An 11,177-nucleotide genomic window follows, 5' to 3' on the forward strand; every position below is an offset into this window, starting at 1 on the left:
AAAAAACAGATACCCGAGTAAAACTCAGAATCCTTCCCAGGAAGATGGCTTTTGAATAAGCTTACATGTAAATTCAATTTACCCGAGTCTCCCAAGTAGAGATATCACATTAGCAGAGGGCTTGACCAAACGTATCATTGGCAAATGGAGCACATTGCTTTGTAAATTAGCCTGTATAGGACTTCCTAATTTTTATTGACCTTTTGTTGTGTCAGACATTCTGATTAGCCCAGGGCACAACCTATTGTTTTTAGACTTGCCTTAATGTTATGGTATAGAATTCAGTGACATCTAGTGGTAAAGTTGCATGTTGCAGCTGAATACCCCTCACTTCACCTCCCCCTTCCAAACATGAGAACCTGTGGCAGCCTTCAGTTGTGATTAAAAACTCAAAAGGTGTTTAGTTTGTCCAGTCTGGGCTACTGTAAAAAACATGGCGGCCTCCGTAAAGAGGACCCGTTCCGGATGTAAATATGAAGTATTTAAATATAAAGGGCTCATTCTAGGGTAAAGAAAACAACAAATCGTACAATTTAGATGAAACACACTAGTGAAAACATCACTAGGATTATTTTATATTCAATTTCTGCCAAAAGATCCCTTTCACCAAAATGTTACACACTGAACCTTTAACTCTGAATGTTGACCATCAGCCAGAACTGTGCTGCATTGTCTGACTCCACTGCATGGTGAATACAACTCATCTAAAGCAGCCACAGAAGTTGTCCAGAAGGATTTTTCACAGCTAAAACAGAAAATGCAAAAAGTGAAGGAGTATGAAAACTGACTATATTGTACTAATATCTGCTCATTCAAATGTTAAATGTCATCTTATTGCATGTGTGCCAATGGTACAAGATAATCAGTGTTTTAGTATTTGCTTCAACTGTGATCACAATGTTCTGCCTCCTCCGTGTAGACAAACATGACAACTATTACTTTTAACTGTGGGAGAAGGAAGAAGCATGAATCCAAATCATTTTGTGGAAATACTTTAAATACAGCAAACACTAAGTACTTGGTGTTTGTTTCTATACTTTTCAAAACCAAAAAAAGGAAACAGGATGTACATTTGCAGATGCCTAAATTCCTTTTATCATAAGTTTCCTTTTCCAAAAGATTGTTTCCATTTAATATAGATGGAAATGGAAAAAAACAGGAGCAGTTTCATCCAAAACATTTTTTAAGTGACACAAAATACAGCAAATGGTTTTCCCAGGATAAAGTGCAATAAAAAGGAGACGTTGACATTTGAGGAGAGCATAGCCAGGCAGGATCACTCTCCAGAGCGACAGCAGGCTCTGAAGCCACACTGTAGGTTCTGGCAGCCGCTGGCCGTGTCTGCGTGGGGACCTGAAGAGAAATGCCACACAGTAATTATCTTACTCAGCTGCATGCCCAAGTGAAAAAGCTTACAAGCATCCTCACATCCACAATATTCTCAAATTCTTAATTTATCATATAAATGAAGTAGACATATGGCACACAATGCTGAAGGCATCATACTGGCTACTGTAATACCTACTTACCTTCCACCTCAGCAGCAATGGTTACTTACACTAGGGCACATGCTATGCAAGTGGGGTTAGTAATGTGTGTTACAGTTGCCACAGTGCAATACCTCACAAATCATTTCTATTCACTATGACTAATTTATATACAGTTACACATGAACACAATACCGTACTAGATTATGAGCATGAATGATTTTGTGTTTCAGAGGAAAAAGACCCTGACAGTTTGACTTGTGTTACCATTAATGTTGTCGCAGTAATAGAAGTGTTCATCATTGAGGGAAGGACAGGCGGACACCAGCTCCTGCAGCCCCACCTCAGTGATGAAGAGGCAGCCGGACAAGTTGAGATGCTCCAGAACAGGAAGCCCTCCGCGCTGAGACAGAGCCCTGAATCACACACACAGCGCAATGCAACCTCATTACAGTGCATAAAAACTGATAATCATGTCGCATTGCAAAGCCTCCCTCTCCCTAATAACCTGAACTAAGGTGTCAACTAATGGAGATATAACTTGATGAGCATTTTGACAAGAGCCGGACCACTTTGAGTTGGCCAATGAAAATCTGCCAATATCTGTCTTTCACAAATGCATCTGTGATGCTTGCTAATAGGCGTCGACATAAAAATCTTTTTACAGAACAAACAATGCAAACATTTTAAATAGGAAATTCTTAATTAAAAATCTATATATTTGGTTGTATTTGTGTATGTTGTTATTTATAATAAGGTTTTTAAAGCCTCAATTACAAATCATTGTCATAAGGGTGTGATATAAACATCTTGGGAATGATCAGCCAATAATTGGTATCAGAAATGTTTCACTCCTTTATATTGGTATTGGCATCAAGGCCCAAAAATCTGTCGCGCTCTAATTTGTGATTTTGAAAAACAGTCACATCTCACACAAATTGTGTATGTGTGAAGGGTTGCATAGAGAAAGTTTACCAAGCTAAGTGGCCATGTGTCAATTCACAAATGACAACAGTCACGCAAGTTATTGCACCATGTTCTGTTTTTAGTTGCCACTGAATTACTACACTCTGAAGATACTAACCTCCAAATAAACCCACATTAGTTTGGAAAGATCAGGCAATTTTAAGTATAAAGGAAGTGAGGTTTTTTTGGTATGTTTGCAAAACAGAAATGCATGGTCTTTACCTCAAGCCCAAATCTGTGATTTGGTAACATCCAGAGAGACTGAGGAATCTCAGTGAGCGTTTTGTCTCTGATTGGTCAGTCCTGTTTTCAGGCTCCAGACACTGCAGGCCCTCAAATGAGGAGCACTTAGTCCGAAATTCTGCAGTGATGTTTCTGGTGGTCCCTGACTCGCACTGGGGCCCAATAAAAGTCCTGAGGGCCATGTCGCTAGTGCAGCAGGTGGAGTGACCACAGAACATTTCCCCAGACATGGAATATTGCTGCTGTAAATAGGAGGCATTTGTCCTGTGCCCGCGCCCCCTGCTCTTCCTGCAGGAACACGAGGTTCCCAAAAGCTGCGTCTCAACGAAGCTTTCTGCATCAGGAAGAGACATTCCACCACGACCGCTCCATTCTGCAGCGTCTTCGATATCAGCAAGGTCTGAGGAGTCCAGTACCCAAACTTGTGCGGGCCTGCGGGCAGTCCCCCAACGACCAGTCCCCTGCTTGAAAATGATGGCCTGTCGCTTCCGTCCCACTGGATGAAGGTCTCTCTCATCCATGAGTGTGATGGGTACTGTGGAGCTTTTCAGGAGCTTGGCTCGTCGGTCTACACGCTTGTCAAAGCAGGTCGAAGACGTGAGGTCGCCAAGCCCAAAAGACAATTTCTTCAGGGTGTGATCTGTAATCTTCTCACATCCCGACAAATCCAGGTGCTCCAGAGACAGACAAGCTCCAACAGATGACCAGCTGTAAGAAGGAGGATCCAAGGAACACGTGGTGAGTACTAAGTTTCCTGCACATAAGAAATCTGAACAGGGTTGGCACTAAGCAAATTTAGAGCTTCATCAATTGTGGCTCTAGTATATAAACTTTGTCAATGATACCATAGCATAATCAGAAATCACTGATTGTTTACATTTACCTGTCAAATGCGAAATCTGTAACATCAGTCTGAGTCAGATCCAAAAGAATAATATTGGGGCAAAGACTGAGAATTTGACGGACCTGGAAAAAGACCAAAATTTAGTTAACATTCATTTTAAATTTTATATAATAGATCTGTCTAACAGTTTTTCATATTCACGTACTGGACGATTAGAGTGAGAAAAAAAAAAAAAAAAATGACATACCATTTTACTCGAGACTGTAGAACTGTATGCCAGAACAATAGACTTGACAGATGAGCCCACAGCTGGCAGTAGATTCTGGATAATCCCATTCAGAAGCTTCTTCTCCCGCCGAGCATTGCTAATTGCCAGAGAGCCTACTGAGTGGTCCGACACATCTGACAAGACATCAACAACAACATTACAATTTCCGTTTCTAATGGTTGCCTTGGTAGAATGGACAAAACTCTGTTTACTACCTTTATGTCAGAGTGGAACCTGAGGTCTAAAGGCAGCACCTTTCTCACTTTAGTGCAAACTCATAAAGGTGGATAAAGGTGACGGGAGTCACCACAAAAGCATGTGAACTAAGGCTGCACAATATTAGGGAAACATGCGATATGCGATTACGCTGTTGAAATCGCGATGACGATATGACTTGCGATAAATAAACACTGGCTACCGACGCATGGAACACAAACGGCTCCACAGCCCGCGGGATAAGGCACCTAGCACGGCCGCAGGTCCGGGGCAAGCACTAGAGAGCCATGCACAGCTCCACCAAGTCTGCTTACAGTGTTAATTTGGACTCTTTTCATACATGTTTGGACTGTGAAAAGTGTTTTTTAACAGTTTTTACCAGTCAGTAAACTGTCAGTAATGTAGTGCTTCTCTCTGTGTCATTTGCGCTGTGCACTGCGCCAACCGCGTCAAACCAAACCGAAACAACCACCTGTGCCTTTTCATACCAGTTAGACCTTTTAGATGTTGTATAAAAAATGTAATTTTGTTTTTAACTTACCAAAGGCAAAGTGAAAGGGTTTGTAAGTAGGAAAAGCACATCCCAAATTACACTTTCCGAAAATGTCACATCACATACTCCGAATAATAAATTGGCTTTTCTTGAATCAAATTGTACTTACTTGATTCTTGCTGTTCTGGATTTGTACCTCATGGTTGAATGCACTTATTGTAAGTCGCTTTGGATAAAAGCATCAGCTAATTGAAATGTAATGTAATACATTAATACTGATTGTTTTGTTGTTTTAGTCACTAACAGAGGTGTGAAGACAAAATCTTACCAGACTCATCAACATCAGCATCCTCATCCCATTCCTGATAGGCCCGACCCTCATTCTGCCGACTCTTCACCCACTCGTCATCGGGCTCCTGGTACAGATCCCCTGGTGGACCACAGTAATTATCACCTACATTTCAGACAAACATTTATCAGCAGTGTACTACTACAACATATTCAACTGAATACAATAAAGTCTTTGGCCTAAGGTATTCGCCAGCTTTCAGCAGTTTACCTCTGGCCCAGCGCACAGGATAGAGGTGCCTCCACAGAGAGCCGGTCTTAGCAAGCTCTGACCAGGAGCTGCTCACTTGACTACAGCGACACAGATCTTGAGGACCCAAATAATGGAACAGCCTCAGCATAATTTCTGTAGGGAGCTGGGATATGTGGGTTGAAGAATCCTTTTTCTTTTCCAGTTCTGAGAAAGAGGACAAAAGAGCTTGGCTTGTCAGTCATATACCAAAAGTATGACATGGATCTTCTTCAAATGTCTTCCACTTTCCAGGTCAGTTTATCCTTTCATGAAGGTAATGACTTAAAAAGTCCAACAGTGTCCTGCTTATGCAGTTTTTCAAGTATGAAATTTTACAGTAGGAAAAGCACAGGTGTAAATGACGAAAGTTCCCTTCCTCAGTTTTAGGCTCTTAGTATTGTGCATTAGGGTTGGGTACCGAAATCCTCCTACAGGGCCACTACCTACCAGACCGAATCACAAGGCAGATTTCGTTGCCTCATTTCAGTGCCTGAGCTATGTATTGAAATAGATGTCCTGATTACAGGCAGTATAAAAATCACAGCGAGTGCCTGGTTAAAATTATACTTAACTCTCGTGGCAGCACACTCTCTATATCGCTCATGCAGCACGGAGTGTTTGCCTACAGTTAGATAGTAGCTACCTCAACCTTGAGTCGACACAACAACAAAATACATAAAGCTACAAAGTCTGAGGCTGTTTTTTATGTGAAAGAATTCTGTCACCGGGACATGCACCAAATGCCAGAGCAGTCGCCTAGAGCAGGGAGCAACAGCTTGAAGAGTTGGTGGTGGTATGCACCTTGTTGTTCATGCTCCGTCAGTAAACCTAGAGTAGAAGGAAGGGGGGAACCCAACAATCTAAAGCAGGGGTCTTCAACTAAAATTGCAAGAGGTCCAGACATCAACCATGAAACAAAGTGCAATAAACATTTTGTCTTGGAATTTGCATAGGCCTACATTCCTTTTAACCATAAAGATGTAACATCCTCAAAGACAAACATATAAAGTGCTTTAGGTTGAACTGAGCTTAACAACCACTTAACGATTGAAGCAAAAACTTCTTAGAAAAAGTAACAAGAAATAATTTTCATATGTTCATTCACATGTAGCCTATTGTCTGTAGGCCCACTTCCCTAATTCAGTGGGAGAAATTGGCTTTAGCTTTCTCTGCTAGTACTTTGAACCTTGGGAGGAATGGGGTCAGTGCCATTCTCAAACAGGCATGTAAATGTTCATTAGTCATTCTAGAACAGTATTTGGTCTTAATAATGTTAAGTGTTGAGAATGCTGATTCGCAACTGTATGTGGAGCCAAACATCGTCAAGGTGTGTACTGCCACTTTAGTGAGACCAGGGAAAACTTTCTCAGTTACAGTCTGTAGCCAGAAGCTGGCAGCATCACTAACTCCACCCTGCTCTTTCAGTACTACATTTGCTTGCAGATCAACAAGTTCCATCTGTAGAGATGCCATATCTACCCACTTGAAGGTAATTTTAGCCTCCTGTGAAAATGTGGTCACATTTTTTACCAGAAAAGGGTTCTGAATGAAAAGGAGGACCTGTTCTCCCAGGCTGAAGTCATCAAAACGATCACTGAAGTTTCCAATCAGTTTTTGTATGAACTCAACATGAGAAGAAATATCTCTCTCACCCTGAATTTGCTTCATTGCTGGAAAATGTGTAAAGTTCTCTTGGAGATCCACTTTGAAAATCTCCAACTTCCGCTGGAAAGACTGGACAGCTGCTACCAAATCACACACAGAGTTGTTCTTGCCCTGCAGTTTTAAGTTGAGGTCATTTAGGTTCTGAGGTTATGTCAACTAAGAAGGCCAATTTACAAAAAAGCTGCTCTCAACATGAATCGTTGTTTTATGCTTCTTTAAAGAAAACAAGTATCTGGTTCTGGAACCATTTTAAAAGTATAAATTAAGCACCGTGATCAGAAAAAAAACCAAACACCACCCAACCCTATTGTGTATGTTGGCTCACTGACATTGTCATGGTGTACTGGAACAATTGAATACATAGTTTGTCTCATCAGCAACTGCTGGGAAAAAACCCAATTTCACGGCAGGATCTTAATGTTACTGTTGCACTGTGATCATTGTTTATTCAAACAGAATTTTTTTACAACCTGTGTTGTTTAGACCAAATAACCAAAATATTACAAATAAGTGATATAACAATACTGATCTTTAGATTTTACAAGCTGGATTCAGCTCTGTTGGTATTTTTACTTGATCAAGTATTGATAAGTATCAAAACTGTTTTAGATTTTTTTTATACGACAATATTATTTGCATTTGAATAACTTTTGTATGTACCAAAAATGAAGAAAAAAATTGACTTTCAGGGCAAACTGGAGACAGAAGGAAGAACCTCAAATCAGGTTTGAGACAACAGTTTCAACATATATGAATATACCCACTAACCGTAATCTGTCTTCTCATGATCCGCATATTTAAAGGCCTTTTGCAGCTCCTCTGCCTGGCTCCACAAAGTGAAGCCCTTCAGAACCTCAGCAGCACAGTCCCATTGATGTTGGCTGCAGTGTTGTGCTATCACCTGCTTCTTGATGTCTTTGAGCTCCTCATAGGTGAAGTACTCCATAAGCATAGGCTGAAACACCTGCAAACAATCTCTTCAGTTTACAAGCGGTTTCAAACAGTGCAAATTACTGAGCTATGAACAAACGCATTTAAAATTAGTTTCCATTAATTATGTGTGCAGTAATGCACATATATTATTATTCCCCATACTTATTATTATTATTCTTCGTTCTTCTGCCATAAATTTTTTCCAGTTACTTCTCCCGCAGTTTTTGTCGCACATGCACAATAAATACATCGGTCGGGAATGGTGTGCTATGACTTTTCTAAGACTTTCGCCAAAAGGTTTGCTCGTTAATTTGCGAAAAACAGCGGAAAAAATTTAAATGGGGGTCAATGGTAGCCTTCATCGAAGGAACGAGTAACAGTGTCAGTGGTCATAGATCAAAGGAATCTTTGATGTCTTAAAAAGTTACAATGGTGTTAGATTTCACCTTTTTCAAGCGGGCCAGTAGATAGATAGATAGATAGATAGATAGATAGATAGATAGATAGATAGATCTCTCTCTCTCTCTCTCTCTCTCTCTCTCTCTCTCTCTCTCTCTCTCTCTCTCTCTCTCTCTCTCTCTCTCTCTCTCTCTCTCTCTCTCTCTCTCTCTCTCTCTCTCTCTCTCTCTCTTTTTTTTAAAACGAGCCAGTCAGTGTCTCTCTCTCTCAAACTGAAACAGTCTCTGGACCTGGCAGGAAGCACGCTGCACACAAATTTCTAGGGAGGTATTTTCTAGTTTGTTTTCTGTTCTTTCCTTTGTTGTTCATGACCACAGTTTAGTCTTTTCCATCCTTTCTCAACCAATCAAAAAGATTTTATTAAAAACAGAGATAAGCAACCATCTTGTACCTCTTCTTCTTCCTTCATGTGGGGCAGAAAGTCCTGTGTGAAAGCTTCAAGTCTCTCCTTCAGCTGCTGGACATAGTTAAGCTGCTCATATTCACTCTAAAACACAGAACAACTATTAATACAAGGAAATCAGTGAGGAGCATACAAGTTCAGACATATTTACAGCCACATCTACAATATTTACTTATTCAGTCTTTACAATTGCATCTATAATATCTACTATTAGGTCTTTACAATCGCGTCAACAATATCTACTATTAGGTCTTTTCATTCTCTTTATAACCAAATGTGTGGTCATCCATATTTCACAGTAGTAGGATTATTAAATATTGAAATTATGTTGTATAACCTTCTCTGCGCTAATATTCTCAAGAGTCTCTTAATCAAGTAAGGATGTTCAATATGACATCATCGAAAAGCAGAAGAACTGTTTTCCAAACTGACTAGGGCGGAACGGATGTTAAGATTTACACAATTGCATCATCCTGGAGAGCCCATGCTTTTGGTTGGCTTGTTGCTGGAGAGAGAACAATAAGTCTTGCAGTCTGTTAAGCAGATCACAAATACAACCATCCCTCCATTAAACAATTCAGACTACTTCTTTCTTAATTTTGCCATATTCTTAATAAGTGAAGTCTTAATTCGTAAACCCATAGATTTGACACAAAAACCTGGTTGGATGCTACAAATTGTAGACAAGCTTTAAAATAAATTACATTTAAAAGAGATACACTACAATTACCTGCCATTACAATTAGCATGTACACATGAAAAAATAACTATTTTGTTGTTTACAACCGTTGTCTGGCTAACACGATAGTTATTCTAATGACAGTGTTCCACCCCACCATTGAGCAACAAGTATCAGCTGAGTTCTGCACAACTCACGTATGACCCTCTTATGTAAAGCCTAGTATTTTTTTTGCTGAGCCACGTCAAAAGCAAATCAACCAAAAATATTGATCCCCATTTACCTTAACACTGTGCAGTCCCTTTTCAAAGAGGGTCAACATCTCTGAGAGTTTGTTGTCAGAGTGCACATTGTACACAGTGCAGCAGCGTTGTTGCAACAGGCTGATAATGTACTCATTCTCGATTTGTTCATGCATCTTGAACTCCTTGAAGGTGGCGCAGAGGGACTGGAGAAATGAGCGGACATCATTGTTGTTGGAAAAGTTGGTCTTTGACAGCTGTGGAAAAACAAACAAAACTGTCAGCCAAGATTCGTGTGACAAGTAACAGCAGTAGAACTTCTGCTGGTGGCGTTAGATCACGACAAATGGTAGGTCCGGTGTAAACCCTCAGAAAGAACAGCTGCAGGAAGCGTCTTTACGGCAGAAACTGTCAACTGACGTTACAGCAGTGGGCTCCAGATTACGTTAGAAGACACGCAGTGCATTAGCCGGTTTTGCTAAAGGGACTTTTCTTTTTAGCCTTGTCAGCCTGGAGATGCTCAGTGTTATATTTGTAACCCAGTACTTGGGAACCTTGGAAACTACTTAGTGACACTTGATTCTCGTTGCATAACAAGCTACCCTGCAAGTGAGTCAAGCTAGCTAAAGCTGATAGCATGTCATATCTGAGTAGGCAGGGGATGGGTTGTTCGGAGTTTGATGAGGGTAATCCAAAACAGGCCCCACAGTGCTGGCTGAGTGAAAGTCTCTGTGCAACGCTGACTTGACGTTCACGAGTCGGACCACGGAGACACCGAACGGTTCCCGAGTAGCCAAGCTAGCTCGCTAGCGCGCTATGTGGCGTCCACTCGTCCGTGGGCCACACGCGTCATACATCCCGCTGTAAAACTGCAAGTTAACCACGGACGGTCGTTTGTATTCACCTTTTCGCAGTATAAGCCCACCAGCTGCTTCATTCGCCAGTGGGGGCCAGTGAAAACATCCACCTCGTCCGGGAAGGGAGCCATCTTCGCGCTGAGCCTCAGTGCGTCATCCACACACACAGTCCCCGACACAGTCAACAAGGAGGCGTGTGCTGCTGCTGCCCACGTGACCGCCGAGCCACAAACGTGGGCTCAAACAGTGAAGCTCTGAGATCGACCTTTTAAAAATACATATTTGGAAAGTCGTTATAAGGCTTTTACGTTTGAAACCACACCTACACGAGGAACATAAACCTCAGAGCAAACTCTACTTATGTAACTTAGACCAGCCTGGAAGATATTGGAGAGGAGATATTGACAGGACAGATGTGTGAAGCTCGATATTTCTACAGGGCCATCTGAAAAAACACCGCACACCTAACGTGAATTTTATTATCTGCACATATTCAACTTGTTTGTCATTTGTTGTTCGTGCAGTAAATTAATATAGTTTTCTCTCTTTTTTTTACATTTTCTGAATGCATGTCATAGTTTTGCTCAACTACATGTATGGTCCTTCTTTCTTTAATTGTAGCTCTTTCAATTTCCCATTTGGACATTTGATTTTAATTAGGAGCAAACATATCCTCCATAGCTTTAGGTTAATTTGATTTTCAAACGTCGGCAGTAGAAGCGAATGAGACGGTGTTCAGCTCGCTGTCACCGTCGCCACACTTCCGCAGTCGACCTGTGGTTGCTACACGGGTTGCCATGGTAAGAGAAACGTCCACACTGACTAGGCCCCTTATTCACCAC

At 41.1% G+C, this 11,177-nt stretch overlaps 1 protein-coding gene and 2 long non-coding RNA genes across 4 annotated transcripts; 2 read left to right on the top strand and 1 right to left on the bottom strand.

The window, feature by feature from the left end:
* Window positions 1-976: 976 nt before the first annotated feature.
* fbxl5 (F-box and leucine-rich repeat protein 5) lies at window positions 977-10,574 on the bottom strand. 2 transcript variants are annotated; one of them, XM_034582838.1, is made up of 11 exons: window positions 10,383-10,574; window positions 9,520-9,735; window positions 8,546-8,641; window positions 7,531-7,726; window positions 5,077-5,262; window positions 4,846-4,971; window positions 3,788-3,942; window positions 3,580-3,662; window positions 2,676-3,404; window positions 1,755-1,903; window positions 977-1,353 (listed from the first exon to the last, which is right to left on the bottom strand). In XM_034582838.1, exons 1-11 carry the CDS (start codon window positions 10,464-10,466, stop codon window positions 1,277-1,279), a joined length of 2,097 nt encoding a protein of 698 aa, XP_034438729.1. In that variant the 5' UTR covers window positions 10,467-10,574; the 3' UTR covers window positions 977-1,276. The 2 variants fall into 2 exon arrangements, with proteins under 2 accessions (XP_034438729.1, XP_034438730.1); XM_034582839.1 differs by having other exon boundaries at window positions 1,037-1,353; window positions 4,846-4,947; window positions 10,383-10,548.
* On the top strand, window positions 5,198-5,406 carry LOC117760084. Its single transcript, XR_004613610.1, has 2 exons — window positions 5,198-5,333; window positions 5,372-5,406. It is a non-coding gene; the product is annotated as an uncharacterized LOC117760084 (long non-coding RNA).
* Window positions 8,634-9,238, top strand: LOC117760085. The gene is made up of 2 exons (XR_004613611.1): window positions 8,634-8,736; window positions 8,772-9,238. It is a non-coding gene; the product is annotated as an uncharacterized LOC117760085 (long non-coding RNA).
* Window positions 10,575-11,177: the final 603 nt, after the last annotated feature.

This window comes from Hippoglossus hippoglossus, chromosome 4 (assembly GCF_009819705.1).
Source record: "Hippoglossus hippoglossus isolate fHipHip1 chromosome 4, fHipHip1.pri, whole genome shotgun sequence".
Lineage (NCBI taxonomy): Eukaryota > Metazoa > Chordata > Actinopteri > Pleuronectiformes > Pleuronectidae > Hippoglossus > Hippoglossus hippoglossus.

Bases quoted from the DNA above. Each gene is read 5' to 3' on its own strand.
- fbxl5 (XM_034582838.1), bottom strand. From the start codon at position 10,466: ATGGCTCCCTTCCCGGACGAGGTGGATGTTTTCACTGGCCCCCACTGG. The intron at 4,972-5,076 runs GTAAACTGCTGA...TCTGAAATGTAG, and splicing joins TCCTGTGCGCTGGGCCAGAG to GTGATAATTACTGTGGTCCA. The intron at 1,904-2,675 runs GTAAAGACCATG...TGTGTGATTCAG, and splicing joins ATCACAGATTTGGGCTTGAG to GGCTCTGTCTCAGCGCGGAG.